At 33.7% G+C, this 19,966-nt stretch overlaps 2 protein-coding genes across 4 annotated transcripts; both read right to left on the reverse strand.

Annotated features, from left to right (window-relative positions):
* Positions 1-2,983: 2,983 nt before the first annotated feature.
* On the reverse strand, positions 2,984-8,274 carry MEP-1. The gene is made up of 6 exons (XM_014247576.3): positions 5,671-8,274; positions 5,332-5,610; positions 4,987-5,253; positions 4,743-4,922; positions 4,288-4,669; positions 2,984-3,606 (listed from the first exon to the last, which is right to left on the reverse strand). Exons 1-6 carry the CDS (start codon positions 8,272-8,274, stop codon positions 3,602-3,604), a joined length of 3,717 nt encoding a protein of 1,238 aa, XP_014103051.2. The 3' UTR covers positions 2,984-3,601.
* Positions 8,275-8,282: 8 nt separating this feature from the next.
* LOC106627450 (uncharacterized protein KIAA1143 homolog) lies at positions 8,283-17,688 on the reverse strand. Of its 3 annotated transcripts, none has more exons than XM_036364701.2 (4): positions 17,452-17,685; positions 17,265-17,397; positions 15,202-15,547; positions 8,283-8,311 (listed from the first exon to the last, which is right to left on the reverse strand). In XM_036364701.2, exons 1-3 carry the CDS (start codon positions 17,557-17,559, stop codon positions 15,282-15,284), a joined length of 507 nt encoding a protein of 168 aa, XP_036220594.2. In that variant the 5' UTR covers positions 17,560-17,685; the 3' UTR covers positions 8,283-8,311; positions 15,202-15,281. The 3 variants fall into 3 exon arrangements, with proteins under 3 accessions (XP_036220594.2, XP_036220595.2, XP_014103052.2); XM_036364702.2 differs by lacking the exon at positions 8,283-8,311 and adding an exon at positions 14,930-15,114 and having other exon boundaries at positions 17,452-17,688; XM_014247577.3 differs by lacking the exon at positions 8,283-8,311 and adding an exon at positions 14,930-15,138 and having other exon boundaries at positions 17,452-17,688.
* Between the last annotated feature and the right edge of the window lie 2,278 nt (positions 17,689-19,966).

The raw sequence follows: 19,966 nt of genomic DNA on the forward strand, positions 1-19,966 counted from the left end.
ACATAGTTCTTGGTACCGTGAAACGGTTGGTATTGCAGATGGGCGTAATCGGACCACTGCCACGCCCACAAAACGCCATTAATCAAAAATAAATAAATTGCCATAACTAAGCTCCGCAATAAGATACAAGACTGTTATTTGGTACACAGGATCACATTAGGGAGGGGCATCTGCAGTTAAATATTTTTTTTAAAAAGTGGGCGTGGTCCCGCCCCTAATAAGTTTATTGTGCATATCTCCTAAACCGCTAAAGCTAGTCAAATTCACTGGGAGCAAATGCTTTTAGCACCTCTATTGACGGTGTGAAAATGGGGAAAATCGGGTGACAAGCCCCCCCACTCCCCATATAACGGTACTGTTAAAAAATACTAAAAGCGCGATAAACCAAGTTCTAAACACGCCAGAGGCATTAAATTTTATCTCTGGGATGGTATGAGATGAACCGCGTTCAAAATTAGTAAGTGGGCGTGGCACCGCCCACTTTTAGGTGAAAACCGATATCTTGGGATCTGCTTAACCGATTTCAAACTCGGTGCGTAACGTTCTTTTCATATTTCTATGTTATATTGTGAAAATGGGCGAAATCGGACTACAACCACGCCTATTTCCCATATAACACCATTTTCATTTCCATCTAATTCTTTCACTTTCTACTATGCATATCAAGCAACAATGATTATATCGGGGTAAAACTTTGCGTGAATAATGCGATTAAAGTATGCCACCTTGAGCCCAAAAATTGTCCTAAGTACTAAATATGTGGACCCCAGTGCCTATAGTTGACCTTCTACCGAAAATATCCGTCAATCCACAAAGAAATCTCAAACGAGTATACCATTTGCTTTGCGAGAGTATAAAATGTTCGTTTACATCCGAACTTAGCACTTCCTTACTTGTTTTATTTTAAATTTTAATTTTGAGTAAATCAAAAGATTTAAGCAGCAAACTTTTGCAATATATGATTATTGATTTCTTTAATTAATGTTATTGTTTAACATAGATATTTGTAAAATTTCAAAAAATATATCCTCAATACAGATGACAAGTGATCGTCACAACAGGTTTTGATAACAATCAATTTCTTTTTAATATTTGGAGTGTTGAACTGATCAACAAAAACATATAATATAATATGATAATTTGTTGTAAATATCAAAATAAATATATTATTTAATTCCTTATCCTCTATTTATTACTTATTTTAGGTAATTACACTTTTTTCGTTTATACAAGGGTGGTAGGATAGGTACGCAGACTACAAAAATAAATTACAAAAAATTATAACTCAACATAGAGGCATAAACTTGACTTAGCGATTATCCAACTGTTTGTTTGTTAGTTTGAAAAATATATTTTCTGGAGGAGGGGGAGAGAACTTTCTACTTCGCCAATTGTGGCTGTTGCTTCGACGTCGTATGAGCCCAATAATCGTTTTCTCCAGATAGTGGTGGTAAATCACGACTTGGAAATTTTAGACAAGTGGGGCCATAATCTTTCTATTCACTGTATTGTTGCGTTAAATTCCCATCGATCGAGAACGAGTCGCCTTATAAAGCATCCAAGCGTTTTTTCCTTTCAAAAACAAGATTTGAAAGACGATCTGATATTGGTCTTTTTTTAAACGGCAGGCGCGCCTGCGTCAAAACGCGAACAAAAACTTCCGATTCGGTAGATATTCTGTCAGTAGTCGTCTGCAGCAATGTACTACACGTAATGCAGATATTTCTCTTTCGTAAGTCAACTTATCGGGCGGCCAAATACTTATCGGGCCGCTCTCGTACAGTCAGCAGGAGTTTAATTTTCGTTTCTGTTGCGAAACTTGCTTCGACTATATTTCGAAAAGGAGCGGAACTTGTCGAAAGAATCGAACCGAATTCAGTACCCTAAAGTGTTTCGAATATTTTATCACAGGTATTGATGGGCCCTGACTAATGACTCGCATTAATAAAACAAATTATTTGCTTCTGTAATAGTAACTAATGTTTTTTTTTTATTTAAAACTTTTGTAATCGTTATTTTGTGTTTATTATTATTTATTATTTATCATTGATGACGTGAAGTAAGAAATTGAAATTAAAATTATGATATACACATATAATATAAATAATAGCATAAATTTACCTTTTGTATACCTTAAATGTTTTTTTATTTTTATTTTATTTTTTCCTTTCTATTTTAATCATTAATTTAACTTCATTTATGCTTTGTTTATATGTTACCAGATTTATATACGCGTTTGTATAGGAGTTTTAATCAATATTTAAAAAATAAGTAATTATTATAATTAGTGCCTTATACGAGTATACATGTATATGTATATATATATATTAAATAATATATATGTTATGCATGTCTAGCCCACAAGCCTGTATTATTAGCTAACACCCAGACCTTGCGCCTTTAATACAATGTATACGAATGACAAATAATGCATTCCGCATGCAAGTTTTCGTTAGCATATTGTGGCCCTTATAAATACTAATGTTATTGAGAAGTTTTACAGTAATTTGGAAAGCTATTTTTGAGGACGGTGTGTGTGTGTGTGTAGTTAAAAGAAAGACATAACTAAAAACAAAAATACTTATTTGTTTCATTTTTTTAATTAAACATTTGCACATAGCTAAAAAGGAATATTTGAGAAAAACAAAACAAAAATAAACGGAAATGATTTGGTCCTATTCATGCCCAAAAACCACCACTACTGACTCCTCAACGCAAATCAAAAACTACCCTACCCAGAACTTCATAAAGCCTGCGGCATAAAAGTGGCATGAAACACAGAATTTTGTCTTAGCTCTCAAAAATACTTTCCACTGTTAATTTTTCAATATTTTATTAATTAGATTTTAAGTTTTTTTTTGTGTTTTAATGCTTAGTGTAAATTTGGGTGTGTATGTATGTGTGTATTTTTATTATATATTTTTGTGTTTTTTGTTTTTTTTTTGTTTTCTTCTTCTGCTATAAACTAATAATATGTATTCACTTATACTTCTGTAATTATTTACCTTTATTATTTTTTTACTAATTTACACGCCATTAATGTGCTTACTCCTGGTTTTCCACATCTTTAATGTTTCATTACATACTAACAGAATTAATAAATAAAATTACTGTACCCACAAAAACACACGCAATGTGTGCTTGAATCGAGTGTGTTTTTGCTGTCGCACAAATTGTTTAAAAGTTAAATTTAAAATTATTTTGGGTGACATCCATCAACTGCATTCAACTAGCCGGCTAAAATAGTGTAGTGATAGTGATTTAGATTGAACGTTGATGACTGCGCACTTTCTGCCCGTTTATCAAAGCTATGTTTGTTTGTTATTGTTGTTGTGTTTTTCTTTTAGTTGTTTTCTCTCTGTTTGCCATGGGTTTCAGCGTAGCTTAGCGGCTGCTATTTGTTTGTATGTTACAGCTTATATGTATGTACTTGAACAGGTGTGATTGGATCGTCGTGGCAGCGTCGAATCAAGCAAATTACGAAATGCGACCTGATTTGGTAAATTTAATGCACGCTTTTTCCACTACTCGATTTTCCTTCACTATCCTTATTGCAGCACATTTTATATAATATTTCCTACTGAATTATACTGCAATATGTTTAATCTGAAAAGAAAAAATGTGTTTTTTGTATTATATATATAAATAGAAAATTAAAAAAAAAAAAATTAAAATAAAAAGGAATATAAATAAATACAAGCAATACATTTACTCCTTAAAAGACCCTGGATAATAAAAATCCCCGTCACACGATAATCAGGTTTAAATAAACGCATTGGAACCCGAATCATGTACATTGAAGGGTGTTTTATGTTGCTAACAGAACAAAAATACATTTTACGAGAATGCCTATTTACATTTCTCAAACAAGTGTAAAACAAAAAATTAAAAATATTATTTTCATTATTATTGCTATAAAAAACATTAATTCGCTTTTGCATTTGGAAAAGTTATTGATGATTTAGTAATTATAGTGTTAGTGTTATATGAATTTAGTATGATCTTTTTGTTCCATGGTTAAGTTTTGAAATATATTCGAGAAAACTCTTACAATTTCATACTGTTTTTATAGTTTTTGAGCAATAACTCAATACGTCAGATTGCAACTGACAATGGTGGAAGGGCTAAAGCCAGATATATTATATAAATAATAAATGGAAATAAGGTTAGTCAAAAGTTTAAGCAGTGGTAAAGTCTTTAAATAAGATTACAAATTCATTGCAGAATAAAATTATTTATACTAAGGCATTAGTTGAAGTTAGTTTGCAGTAGTTTTTATATATTTACCTATGATGTGACTTTCCATATTTGTTATACGAGGCTTTGACGATGGTTGCGGTATAATTGTGATTTCGTCATTGATTTTAAGCGGCTTCAATAATGAGTCATTCGTTGCCATCAAACTACTACGCTGTTGATGATTAAGTGCGCCCATACCGCTGCCGCTGGCCATACCACCTGCACTTGACGCTGCAGCCGATGTATTATTCTTTTTGCCATCCATAGCCTTTTTTGCGACTGTACTGTGCGCCGTATACACGTGTGTCTCAAATTGTTTGTACATGCCAAAGGTTGCTGTACACACTGTGCATTTGTAGGACAAATGTGCAGGTTTCAGTGTCATGTGATGGTCGCGCGACACGTGATTCAACAGTTTCCATTGATACATCTGTTTTATATTTATAAATATGTTTTATTAATATATTCGATTTTTTTTTTTAGCTTTTTTTATGTTAACTTACCCTGCCACATACGGGACACCGGCCGGCATCTTTTCCCTTATTAGCGGCTTCTTGCATCGAGCTTGTGACCAAACCATGAGAGCCCAGTAAATGTCGTTCCAGACCTTGATCGGTAAAGAAACGGAATTGACACTTTTGGCAATTTAATGGCGGCCGGTTGTAAATCATTTTTGGGTGTATCTGCAAGCAAAAGTATACGATAATTAGATCGACTATCGGTATGATAACATGAGAAGTAGCATACCTTCACTTTATGCATCCATTGCATGTGGTTGCGTAGTTGTTCCAAATCCTTAATGTAACCATCACAAATTTCACAGATGACAAATTGTGTTTTGCTATTGCCACCACCACCTACCATTAGGTTTTGGCCAGGCTTCATACCGGTCGGTGGCAGTTTGCTTGTTGACGGCGAGGTCACAACTGGCTGCGCAGTGTTTTGGCGAGGTAGTGGAGTTATAGAAATACTTGGTTGACCGGTAAGCGTTTTTTTAGCAAAAGCATTTGCTGCCTATGGGCAAAAGTGGTTACAATTTGCATTTGTTTTTAATTTTATAGCTATTGTTTATGTTTTCAAATATTGACAAACCTGCAAGAGTTGTCCGCCTGGTACTTGGTAGTTATTGGGCTGCACCACATTCGTGGCCATTTGGGAGCGTATAGGTGCGGGTCCACGTAGCATTGGCCCACTTGGCAAGGGACCGGTTTTTTGTGTTGTGATAACTGGAGGGCGGCCGCGTATCTTATTTGCAGCGTTTTGTGCAGCAAGTGCCGCCGCTTGCATGGTACGCGCTTGAGCTGCTGCCTGTTGCTGTTGTTGTATGGATGCAAGCGCTGCCTTTTGTGCCGCAGCTTGCGCAGCCATTGCCTAAGAAAATCAAAAAGTTAATAAATGAAAAAATAATATTGAGTAAATGTTTCATTTTACCTGATACGCCGTCGCAGTGCCCACGAGTCCATGACGCGGTTTGATACGCGGTATTTTCGCTGGTGCCTCCCAATCAGCAGGCGGTGCTAAATTAATTTCAGGGCGGAATTTCTTCGCGCAAACCGGTTGATGGCGTGCCAATTTAGCCTTGCCATTATCTTCGAATCCACAATTCGGGCACTGATGATACGGTAACGGTTTAATGAGACGCGCTTTGATGTTGTGTATCGCTTCCATGTGATAAACAATTTCGGTGGCGTTACGTATCTCAAAAGCGCAGAAATTACACTTATACAACGCACCATTCATATGGGGTGTTTCATAATGATTGGCCATGGAGAGTGCAGATTCCGACTTGAAATTACAGAACTCACAGCGTTTCATGGTAAATTTGAAGGGTGTATTCTTTTTGCGTGAAGCTTCCAAGTTGCCAGACAGTGCTGTTATAGCACGCTCAAACTCTGTAATATTCTTTCCCAGACTTTTGCGCATTTTACGTTTTTGCAAACGTATTAAATCTGACTGTACAAATTCTTGTACCAGACCTACACCGATGTCCATGAAAAATTTACCCAGTGGACTTTCGAAATAATTCTCTTGACCGGGTTTCGGGGCTATGGTGGAATTTTGTGCAGAGGTGCTTGGCGATTGCACAAGTGCCGCTGCTGGTTTAATGGCGCCTTTTAGTGCGGGCAAATCATCGGAAACTTCTTTGATTAAGACTTTAGTGCGCATACCGGATTCCGAATCATCGTCGTCGTCATCGTCATCATCTTCTTCCGATTCCTCTGACCACGACTCATCGGGATCGTCGGCGCCACGTCGCCGTTTCTTCTTTTTATTGTTTTTGTCTTCTTTGTCTTCCTTATTCTGTTCGGTCATCATGTCGAATTCATCAGCTTTATCTGCGTCAGCGAGATCATCTTTCGTCAGTTTATATTTATCTTCGATATCTTTAACTATATTCCTGAGATTGTCCACTGGTGGCTTCTCATAAATATAGGGAACGATAAACGAAGGTGCCTCTAGTACAAACATGTCGTCCGTAAGGCCAGGTAGTAAATTCGCTGCATTCGCACTACCAAGTCCTGGGAAGGAAACAGGATTTATGCCACCGGCATTATTTATGGGCATACTTGGATTTCCGACAGGTATAAGTTTTGGTGGTCCTCCCGGTGATGCTATATTAGCTGCTGGCGTAATATTTACGGGATATACGTTGCTCTCGGCTACTTTTCTGGCAGCTGCGACTGCAGCAGCAGTTGCTGATGCGGTATCATGTGCCATAAGTGAACGTGCATCTTTTATGGAAATTTGATTAGTAGAGGATCCAGGTCCTACGCTACGCTGACGTTTACTTGGCGGTTGCGAGTCATCCGAGTGCTGTGGCGAGTCCATAGCCATGCTCTTGCGTTTACTCAAATCACTTGCCGCTTGTAGTCGTGGCGCAGGTGTATCATCCTCAATAACTACGCAATCATCATCTTCGTCATCGTCAATGATTTGTGTCTCATTCGATGCTTTTTGCTTTGACGGCATGTTGCTATTAGCTTCTGTATCTGAATCTGAGGCAATAACTACAGCGCCATCTGAGTCACTGCATATCGAACGTGTCTTACGTACAGCAGTAGCATTCGACGACGTCACTGCCGTACTATTTTCAGTGTTGTTTATTGTAGTATCAGCCGCATTTGCTTTTGATACTGCCATCACTTCATCGTCTGAGTCATCGCCCAGGTCCACAAAGCCACCAGCGTCGTTCTTTGGGACACCGTTTTCTTTCTTTTGATCTTGCATCTTTATATCGTTGCTTATCGAAAGTGGGTCTGCCCCGGTATCATCGACACCGACACTTCTGCTGTCATCCGTTTCATTCTTGTTTGCATTTAATTTGTGCTCTTTGTCTTTAATCACCTTGCTCTCATGACTGTGTATATCGGCGCCCTCTATTTCACTAACGCTATCGGTATTACTGCTAACGGTGGCTGGTCTTTCTAAACTTTCACTTGGTTCATTACTATTGTCTTTTGGATCAGTCGCTTCGCCAACAGTACTACGCGATCGGTGTGTGTCATCGTCGCTTTCACCACCACCAGATTTGTCTGTGTAAGTATTCGAATTTTGTAATTCATCATTGCAAAAACTTCGCGATTTATCCTTTAAACTGGCCACCATGGGAACGATTAAGCCATCGACTTTATTATCATTATTTAGTCGTTTTTCTTCTTCTACGTGCGCCGCATTCCCATCATCTTCGCCCGTTGACATTTTACTATCTTCACCACCGCCACCTTCTACACCTCTGCCGTTTTCTGTGGTAGATGATGCCGTCATTTGGGAATCATCTTCTTCTTCGGTATCAGCGCCATCTACGTCCATTTGCTCGTTACGCATGTCGACGTCCGTTGACACTTGACTGTTATTGATTTTGTTCAAACCATTCTGTTCTTTCAATTGTTGTTGTTCATCATTGCTGACCACTGCCGAAGCATTGGCATCCGTGTAATCGCTACTACTGGGCACTGAGTGTTCCTCAGTTATAGCATGAGTGGAGGAAATGGGTTGTGTTGTTGCCTCTGGCATTATACCATCGACTTCAGTCATTTGCTTCAAGCGTTTATATTTTCTCAACAAAATTTAACTGCAAAAAGAAAATAGTGAACAAAATGATGCAATGTTATTTGAAAAGTTTGTTTACATAATATCTACTTAGTATAAGTTAATTGTTTTATTAATTTGTTTTTGATTATTGATTTATTTTATAGATAATTGTGTTTTTTTTTGGAATTATTACTCAAAAATATGTATGTTGAGTATTTACTATATATTCTTTTTTAATATACTAAATATTATTTTATTTTGACATATATACATATGTATGTACTGTCGAATAAAAAAAACAAAAATTACTATTCACTCAAATAGAAAAATACTATTAAAATATTCGTTAAAAATCATAGTAGAATTATAAATAAAATAATAATTGCAGTAAATATATTACTTAAATTTTGAGAATCAAAACATTTCATTAACTTCTAAAGATCTTATGACATACATAAATAGATATGAACGTTCGAGGGAATGTAATTTAACATATTAAATTTTTGTACATATGTATATAAAAAAGTTAATATTAAAAAAATAAGTCAGTTAACAAAGACCAAAAATTTGCAATTCACATATAATGGTAAGTAAGAAAAAACCGATGAAAACGTAATACAAGAAATGTTGGGTAACAAACATATATACACATATACATATGTATATGTTTTATTATATTATATCTATATAAGCTAAAAAAAGAAGTATTCGCAAAAGCCACAAGAATATCTGAAAAATCATCAAAAATTATTGGCAAATGAAAGTTTCAAAGAATCGCTTAAGAAAGGAAAACACAGCATTGGGCGGACTACTGGACGGACATTAGGAAGAAAACTATATAATTACATACATGTATATATATATATATATATATATATATATATAAATATATATAAGTATGTATATAATGCAGCAGCTACGAACAGTGGGATAGAAGATGGAAAGACGCAAAAAAGAGAATTGATGCAATGGATGGACGGACGGAACGACAGAGGGACACACAAACGATTAGACGCCATATTGGATTTTCTATACAAACGTAGAGGTAAGCACTTACTTATATGTATATAAACATAAACACATATATACATATGTATATACTTGTATGCATATATTTATATACAAATGTATATTTTTAAAATGGCGTTTAGATACTATACATATGTATATGTACAGTCGTTTGCAATATATGTATGTTAAAATATACAAATTTTTACATTAAATAATGCATGTAGTTTGTGAATAGTTAAGTATATACCTGTATGCAATTGAAAACACACATACGTAAATGTATACATATGTACGTATGTATCTATAACTAGATAAATCCGAAAAATCAATTGTGTATGTATACATAGTTATATGTACATACCATATGTATATACATACATGCAATAAATAGCTTTAATTTTAAAGTATATCATATAGATATGTACATTTGTGCATATTTGATTACACATATATTTCAGTATTCGCAAGTAAAAGTTCGTGTCCTTTCTAGCTATAGTTAAACCAATAATGAGTAAGGGTACATATGTACATACATATTTATATATAATAGGGGTTTATATAATAAATATATACATACTTCTATATGCCATATAATATTATATTATAGTGCATGCACTCAAATAGTATAAAGTTAATTAGATGTAGTATATAATAAATAATTAATCAGAGACATTTGGATCATCTCTTTGCAGATTGGGTACATATATGCATAAATAGGTAAGTAGATTATACATACATTACATATACATATTTATATATATTTTTATTTTTTTAAGACTAATAATTAACTCTTAATATGTTTTTTTTGCCTAATATAACTCAATAAATCAACATGTACAAATTAAATTAAGCATTTAATTACATGCCTATACACATATAAATCTTTATAGGCAAAAAGGTAATTGTAATTTTTGTACAACCGGCGTTTGAGCAAATGATTGATTGTAATCAAAACAAAATATTTTGATATGCACATGGATTTCTTTGCAAGACACTGCATTTGCTATCCTTATTAGAACAGCGCAATGGTTTGAATTTTAGCGATGCTTTTTTTATTAGTTATAGATTTATTAAATATACAAAAAAAATTTATTTCTTGTTAGTATTTTGTCATTCACTTCATTCATGTCAAAGTCATTTGCAGCATGTATGGATGTGTGCGTTACAAACATTAGCGCTGTTGTTTTAGTTACGCTACCCTATAAGCTAACATCTTTTACCCACCTCTGCACACTGCTTTTGTGACTATTTGCTCTTGTTTCTCTCTCTAATCATTTTTTGTTATTGTTCACTAGTTGGCTTTTTTTTTTAGATTTTTCCTGTTGTCAAATGTAAGTAGACACAGATATAGTAGTTAGATTGCGGCAGGTAAGAAGCACAACAAAAAGTATTGGACTAAAAAAAAAAGTAACTAGAGATTGGAGGCGTCTATGATCAGGCGAACTAAATACAAATATCTACTATGATACACGGTACTCGTTGCCAACTTACTATACTAACTAAAGACATCAGAATGGCGCGAGAGTGTAATCAACTCTTGCCAAACCAATATAACTAGTAATGAACAGGGTTGCTGTATTTACTGCATTTATAGCTGATGATTTCCAGGAAATCAGAATATAAAATTGAGGTAACCCTTTTTCACTGAAGGCACCTAATAATTAATAAAATATTATTTCTTTACGTAAATTTTTATTATTTAATTCTACCATTTTAAAAAAGACACCTTGTTCTAAAATTTTAATAATTAATTAAGCTTGAATTTGCAAATATTTAATGTAAACTTGTTAAGGTGAATCAATAAATGTTTTTATAATCAGTTAGTAGGAGGGTCTGGTTATGCATAGTTCTTGAAAATCACAAAGTACCAGCGTTCACAGCTGTCTTGCGTCACCTTTGGTACCAGGATCAGTCCTACTACATAACCTAACCTAGTAAGGGTTTTAATATATAAATATCTACAATTGTTAGCACGGCAGTTAAGATTCACGCAAAACGGAAGGTCCGGTATTTATGTCCGGCCAAGTGCTGTCACTTTAACTACTTGTTAAAAAAGCCTATTGAACTTTTTTTAGTTGTAGAAAAACTGTTACGAAACACTTGAAAATCTCATTATAGGTCAGCAAGACATTTGTTTCATTGATAATAACAAATATTTACTTAACTGTACAAACATATACATTAATAGCAATGCACTTTCTATAATTCCGCTTCTGTCAAGTGAAGCAACACTGTGTTTTCGTACCGGATTCTCACCGGCCGCCACATAGAAATGCTCTTTTACTTTTGTATTGCTTATTTCATATATTCGCATTTGTTTTCTGTTGAGTATCAGACACAAAATGATATAAGACCACGAATAATTCTGATGACAGCTGGTTCAGTTTGGTTTCCGCTCACACATTTGAAGCACTCTCCAAGCGGCAAAAAGCATCGTAAAGAGAGAGCAGGCAGAATGTTTTTGATTTTTAACTATAAAGCGAAATGTCAAATAGGTAAAACTGCGTGAGAATTTGGTAAACAAAACAAAATAGAAGATTGTGGTGTTTCTTTTGCCACTACTTTTGTGCCTTCGGAGCAGTTTGATGGCGCGCTGAGCTAGTAATGCCAAATACATTCACACATATGTATTTAGTAGGTAAATTTATACATACATTTGTACACTATATATATTTGTATTCATGCTGACAAAACTGATATTGGCACAAAAGCATGTGAGTTTTTGCTGCAGTGAAGATTGAATGGTAATATACTCTTCTTTTAAACGACTATATAGGATTATTACATTTTATATGTGAAAATATACATATGTGTGTATGTAATCCACATCTGTTTAAAGCCCATGTCAATAGCATTTTATTTTAGTATATTACCGCTTGCTACTACCTTCGTATTAAATTTCATTAAATATAGGTATTGCATGTTTTAGATACAAACATACATATGTATGTTATAAATACATATCTACACATATACAATAATACGGTACTTTCATACTCACATATGTAAGTACATTCATAAGTTCATTGAACGAACAGGACCATCTTCACTCGTTAAATATATATATACATATGTGAATATATAAATCGATAATTTTCTTGAATATATTTTATCATTTCTAGTTTTAAAATTTTAGCTTAAGAAATAAAGTTCGATATTAAGTAGTTGATTTCAATGTATGTATGTGTCTGGTTTTAGAGGAAACAATTACTCTCATACAAACTTACATATGCATTTATGGTATATACATACATACAGATATATGTATATATAGTTATGCCTTTCATACATACATAAATGTATGTATGTTACCTGTATATACACATTTATACTTTTGTGTATATATGTACATGTGCAAATTGCATAATGAACGAATATACATTTTTATACAAAACTGAGACATATCGTTTTACTTTTCAAGCATTGGAAGTTCAAGCTTGAAAGACCTAAAACATTATTATTAAAAAAAAATATTTGGTATTCATGCCATTATTAATAAATTTATATATTATTTATATACATCTAAACAAAGTAGTTAAGAATGGATGTTAAATAAAGTTGGATATTTCGGCTTCAAGAAATAAGGGTTTGCTCCTCAATCAATATACTTGTAGTATAAAGGAGCGGGAAATTTTTTTTCTACAAATGCAAAATTTCCTTTACAGTTTCTGGGAAGCTCAAGCCAAGCAAAGTAAATGAAGTGAAGATTAATGTTTATAATATTGAAGTAATTTGTCACGTGAGTTTGTAACTATTCATGTTTTTATGCATACAATATTTCATTGATAATAACCTGAACCATTATAACCAAAACAACAATTGGTTTACCAATTGGAAACTGGAATCGAAGTCATTTATAGTGCAGCCCTCTAACTACTACGATGATAATATTACATATATTAATTTTAATTTTTTACCAACTCATTTAAATGCTTTGTTTATCTGACATGGTTAATTTTGCGATTTAAAGAAAATTTTGGTTTGTGTATTTCATTAAACAATTGATTGTTTCTAGTTGTTGTGGCGAGTACCTAAGCCCTGTTTGAAGGAAAGTGCAAGATCAAATGTCATCGAAATCATTTAGCGATAGATCCAGGAAACGAGCTGTTTCAACGGGGACCGATCAAAGGGAAAGACTTGTTAAGTGAGTGCAAAGGGGTGGTTTGTGTTATGCGGGGACTCTTCTCATTCCCACAACAGCAGCCTACAATTCCCGCAACAGTCGATTTTATGTTACCGGTATTGACCCGGATTTTATACAGCCAAAGGCATCCCTCTCTTTATAGGCAAGTCATTGTTTCTAGTTCGACTTGAGTAGTTAGGCTATCAGTATGTTGTCATATATATAAATTCCAATTATGTATGTACAGTGGTTTCTCAGTTCATTGCATTTATGTACTTTATGTATGTATATATATATACATATTTAATTGGTAGTATTTATATGTAAATTATGTGATGTCATAACTTATTATTATATTATGGTAAATTGAGTTTTATTCTTGTAAAAAAAAAAAATAAGAACGTGACATTTGTTGGTACGACACGTTGAAAGTCCATAGAATAGGAACAATTGGGATTTATATCCGATTAAGAACCACAATGCCATTTGAAGAAATACAATAAATCCAACGAAGTTTCTTATTAATAGTTTTCCTAAATATGTTAGGGTTCTGTACAAAAAGCAAAGTAGAAAGCAATTTACTAACACGACTCATCATTAAATAATTTCCTTTAGTTCATCCTAAAGGAAAATAATAATGTGAGTGGGTAGCTAAGTAGGTAGGTAGAGTGGCTGTCTGACGAAGCACCTAGGCCTTTTTTAAGCCCATTGTAATAAATATGAGCATATTTAAAACATACATTTTCGTATTTAAAGTAAAACCCCAGAGACATAGTCGCTAAAGCCATTGGAATTGCTAGTACTCAACTCGCTCACTTTTAACTCTATCATTTTATCTACGAAATAAAGATATGCGTTCGCCGTTTTCTATATCACAACTATCAAATAATTGATACTTTTATTATAGGGGCGTGGTGGAATATAAAATTTTTAAATTAATTTTTATCAGGTGATTAAAACAGTTTATATAAAATCTAATTTTCATGATTAAATTAAAATAATTTACACAAAGAAAGAGAGAAAAAATTTTCGAATAAGAAAGAACAAGAAAAAAAAACGACTGCACGGAAGTTATAATATACTCCACTTCAGAATTTCGCATGGCATAAAAAGGTATAAAAAAACCATGATTTTGATAGGCCAGCTATATCCTTTAGTTGCCCGATCTGAAATATGCTGTGATACAATATATTGTATCGCTGCTTTGAAAAATCCCATATGGGCGTTTTCGGCAAATTAGCAGATAGTTCTTCTATATACAGACGGACATGCCAAAATCTATTCAGCTCGTCAAGCTGATCATACATACCTATATACAAATAATATTTTAAAGAGTCACCTACGTTTCCTTCCGGATTTTGCAAACTTAATCCCTGTTCAGGGTATAAAAAATATTACTTTACAGTAGTAAATGCGTCATTTGGTATGAGTAGATTGCTTTACACAGATTTACATGTAAAGGAAAAGTATATTAAATTGAAAAAAAAAAAAAAAAAAAAAATTATAATAATGATTCAAGTTGGGTCTGTCATCAGAATATGTATGTATTTTATTATATTGGTTTATAATTTCATAAATAATTAACATACAAATGGAATTGAGTATATGTATATTAAAGAACAGTATTGTTGCCATTAATATTTGTTGTTGGAAAATGAGTATCTAGGAGTGGGCGCTAGGGTAAGGCAATAACTTGATGTTTTTAAATTCTGTATAATCATGTAATCGATAATCTACCATTAACATTAGTAAATCAGTGTAGAATCAGTGTAAAAATTAACAAAATTTTAACTTACATTTTGACCATCAAATGGAAGTGTTGGACACTATTTAAGAAGTAAACAATGCCTAGCGTGACTTTGTATTTGATTCAATTTTATATGTCGTCGTCTTCCTCCTCGTCGACGTTAAACGATAGCTTGCTTTTTTGGTTGTCCTTCTTCTTTTTAAGTGATTTGGATTCGCCTTTGTTTGATTTTTCCTTTCTTTCTTCGACCTTTTTGTTTGTTTGAGAGGTATTGGAACTATGATTATTGGATATAGAGCTGTCGGCACTTGTCAATGCTTCCGAATTACTTTGACTTTCTTTTCGCTTCTGGAACACTATTGGCTTACTGAGATCGGCTTTTGCCTCCGCTGCTTCTGTATGAATAAAATTTAAAGATAGATTTATAAATTGGTCTTTATTATATAAGAGGATTTCAAAATATGTATATTAAAGATATGTGCAAAATATTATATGAAGATTTCCGCTTCTTATATTATCCTTTTACTCTATACTAATGTTGGTGTTTCTTGAACTCTGTCGAAATCATGTTGCGCGTTGAAAGTTATTTTAAAAATTATATACACATGTATTATATTCGTTACTTTTACTATTTATATTTGTTTCTTTAGTTTCTAGCTTCTCGATGATCTACTTTCCCTCCCCTGTTTACTCCACAAGTTTACATATGGTCATACATATTAGCGTCGAAAATGTCTGTTTGTATCGCTTGGGTTTATCGTGATAGCCTTCAGCCTGCCAACCCGCTACCGCCATCCAAACGCTCCTCACTCTTCATGCCATATACTTTTACCTCACCCCGCATTGCTTGCCACATTCGACGCTCCAAATTCTATTCATTACTGGCTTGGACGAAACCACTTGCCATTCTCTTTTCCTCTTTAATTTACTCTGTTTTTTTTTTTACATCTTTATTCGTTAACTTTGCTTTTTGCACGACCGTTCGCTGTTCTTTTCCCTTTCAACGTCTCATTACCCCGCAGCGACTATGCCAACTGCTACTAGGCAGCTGTTGCCTGCTTCATCAATTTCTCTTTCACACAATTTTTCATCGGTCGGTTTGCTTTAGCGGAGCCCCAGTATAATGTCTAAACGTGTGCGTGTGTCACCACATCAAGGGTGCTCCGCTGGCATGTAACTTGCAACGGTGGTAGTCGAGGTGTCTTAAATTGGTGTACAGCATTGCTTGCAGCCTTGATGGTGATGCAGACGGGGATTGAAGAAAACGACGGACCACCGAGGCGTGGCTAAGTAAAAATAATCGGTAGGCGGTGGTATGAGGTCCAACTTAAATGGGACTCCTCTGGGCCAAAAATTTATAGGTTATGTATCTTTTACCGAGGACATTGCGCATTTCAGTTGACCAATTATAAAAGTTGGCTTATATCCATAAAAATAGTTTTTATTTTAGTTCGAAACCATGGGTTTTCCGTAACACATCTAAATAAATAATTTAATGTATGGCTTAAACTTTTGAGCAATGAAATACTTTTTTTTTAACACCTTTGCATACAATAATATGTACATATTAACGCGTCTACATATAAATAAATAACTATTTTAAAACAAAACACCAAATACGAAAACTTCACTTTTTCATATACCTTTCGATTTTTCCACTTTTTTGTTAAATTAAATTTTGCAGTTGGCGAAAATGAGGAAAAAGCGTGGACGAAACGGTTAAAGCAAAGAAAACGACACAACGCTCGACTCTGACTCAACTGAACTGAACTAAACTGACAGCTAAAATTGACAACCAAGAGCCAGTCAGGCAACACTCTACCAGTGTAAACAACAAAAACAAAGCGAAAAGGAATACAATAATTATAAGAAATGACAGAACGGACGGACGGACATCCACATTGTGGGGGACGGTGTCTGATTTTCTGCGCACCAACATACGTATATATATATATATATATATTATACTATAAACTTATGATGACTTTTTTACCTTGACTAATATATGTACACATATACGTGCCAAATAATATTTACTGTTTTTTTGTTATAGTGCCTCCTGGTATTCACTATATAGTATTTATACGCAATTTTCTAAATAAAGACTTGTACCTTTTTCGATTCGAGCCTCCTCTTTCTGCACTTCTTCAGCTGTCAAATCTCCACTCTGCAAAACAACTATTTGGGGCTTCTCCTCTTCGCGGTCGCTATCTGAGCTATGGTCGTCGAAGTCAACTTTTTGACGCTAAAGTTTTCCACATTAATTTTTTCAATCCAGCAAAGCGCTTCTAATAATTACCTTGGTTTCAACAGTTGGCCCCTCTTTATACCCGATTTGTGACTTTAACTTGGCTAGAAAGCTCGGATCTTGTGGTTTAACATACGATATATTACGCTTTCCAGACATAATTGGTACACTCCCTCCTTACCAATCTACGCACGTTTTAACATGCAGTGACACACAAGTTTAAAATGACATAAAACATTCAAAAATACACTTGCATTCACAATCTTTCGGATATATAATAAAATAACGAATCAAAACAAATACGCTAAAATCTTCACAATATAATAAAATACGCGGTAACTTCTATACAAACGCTCACGTTTTGCCGCTAATTTAATGACATCTTCGACTCATGATCGGAAAACAGGGTGGACAACCAGATAAACAAAAAAATATTAATCATATACATATGTATATATAAATTTATAGGTCAGCATTGTATATATTTAGTGTGAAAAATGTATAGTTGTTAAACTAAATGCATAATAATGTTTTTGTTTTTTATATAAGCTTATGGATGGACAAGCTCGTAATTCTTTGACATTTCTTCTGTTCTAGTAATCTAGCAACTCCGTGAAGGCGAAACTTGAGGCAAAGCGTAAATGTGAATTTTGGCGAAGCAAAACAAAGCACGAAATCAGGACAGCATGTCATACAAAATGCAAAACAAGATATTTAATCTTGTAGATGCATACAGTGGTGGGCGAATAAATGTTATGCATGTATTATATATGTATATCTAGTGTATGCTTAAGTAAATAAAGTACAGTTACTACTGCTGTTGCGTGTTATATGAAATATCGCATATTTTCCAATAGTCAAAATAAATAAAATTGTCAAATTAACGCATATTGTTATTATAATTACGATTTTTATTCAATCTATAATATACATATAATACATAAATAGAATTTTATACATATTATATATTACATATGCATGTGTTAATTGTTGTTGTATTTAAAATTAGTAAAATTGCATATATGTACCTACATATATTTGTAGTATTGTTCATATATTAGAAAATAGCACTGGGAAACTGTAGTTTTGTTTTATGATGTTTCTTACCCGATTGTGCATGATTTTGACACGCTGATTTCAAATCTGTGGTCAGTTTTTATCTAGCAGCTCTAGTTTTTTAATATGAACATATTATATTTTAACCAAAAATAATACAATTTTGGAATAAAAAAATGTATTGCTCTTACTTAGCATAAAAAACTTTCTTTTATGTGCTTTTACTGAATTAGTAGAAACATTAGTCTTGTTTTGAATGCTCCAGCAGCAATCAGCTATCATATTTGCATTCCAACCACCCTGGTGGGGTGGACTAAGAGTGATATCTATACTGCGAATATCCTGATGAAAGCGTTCTCCTTGTTCTTTGCTTAAGTCGCCGAAATTTTCTGGGAAGCGGTCTAAATGGCTAAAGAGGAAGTGATGCACTTGATGTTCATATTACATCCTTGTCTCTGGAAGTGTAATATGAGCTTCTCAATATGTTGAATGTAGTCTGGAGACTCTTATTTCCTAAGAAATGTTGCACATCCTAAATAAATTCAATCCATGCAGATTTCTCCTTATCTGTCATACAATCTCAAAAATGTAGGTCCTTTATTAGTTCCTTGATTTGAGGACCGTCAAAAACACCAGCTTTAATTTTTCCTGTGCTCAACTTCGGAAATATTTTACTTATATATAATATTTAAAACATTCGCCATTCTTGTTTAGAGCTTTTACAAACTGTTTTATCAGACCTAATTTTATATGAAGAGGGGGTCATATCATGCAGTCTCTAGCTACTAGGGGGGCTTCATCACACTCATACTACCATAAGCACATGCAACAGGGGTATTTGGTATATCCGCCTTGTTGACCCAAAAGAAAATTTACCAGTTTAAAATCGGCGCATATCAGGCAGTTATATACTATTTAATGGTTTCCCAAAGTAGTTCTTCTTAATGTAGACATAGCGGTTTATTTATGGCATTTGGTAATTTTATGCCCCAAAAGTTAATCCAAGTAAGACGAATAGCGATATTTCAAGAAGTACCTGTATCACAAAAACTAGCGCTGCTAGAAAGAAATAAAGAGTTATATATATATCGTAAGACATATATTTGGAATCTGGCAAATAGTTTTGGAGAAATGAGTGAAGTTGTAAGAATTTTTAACTTAGTGTAATCAGCTTTCAAAACTTTAAACTCGTTTTCTCGAATGACTAATTTCAGAACAATAATTTCAGACAAGGAAATTTTCACCGAAAGGAGACCGATCGCCAAAAATCAAATTTTTCTATAGTCTTTCAATCATATTCTGTATTTATCTATAATAATAATTAATATTTTTTTGATTGAATTTCAGATAATTTTAGTCAGAAAAACTTTGCTCATCGCCTTTTTTCGGAGATTCGTTTAGAGATCGGCTACGGGAACAAGGAAATATAAAAATAAAAAAATTTATCTCCGATTATTGTAGTACTTGAAATTCTATAAATGCACATTTTTTATTTATTTTTATTAAGTAA

This window comes from Bactrocera oleae, chromosome 6, assembly GCF_042242935.1.
Source record: "Bactrocera oleae isolate idBacOlea1 chromosome 6, idBacOlea1, whole genome shotgun sequence".
NCBI lineage: Eukaryota > Metazoa > Arthropoda > Insecta > Diptera > Tephritidae > Bactrocera > Bactrocera oleae.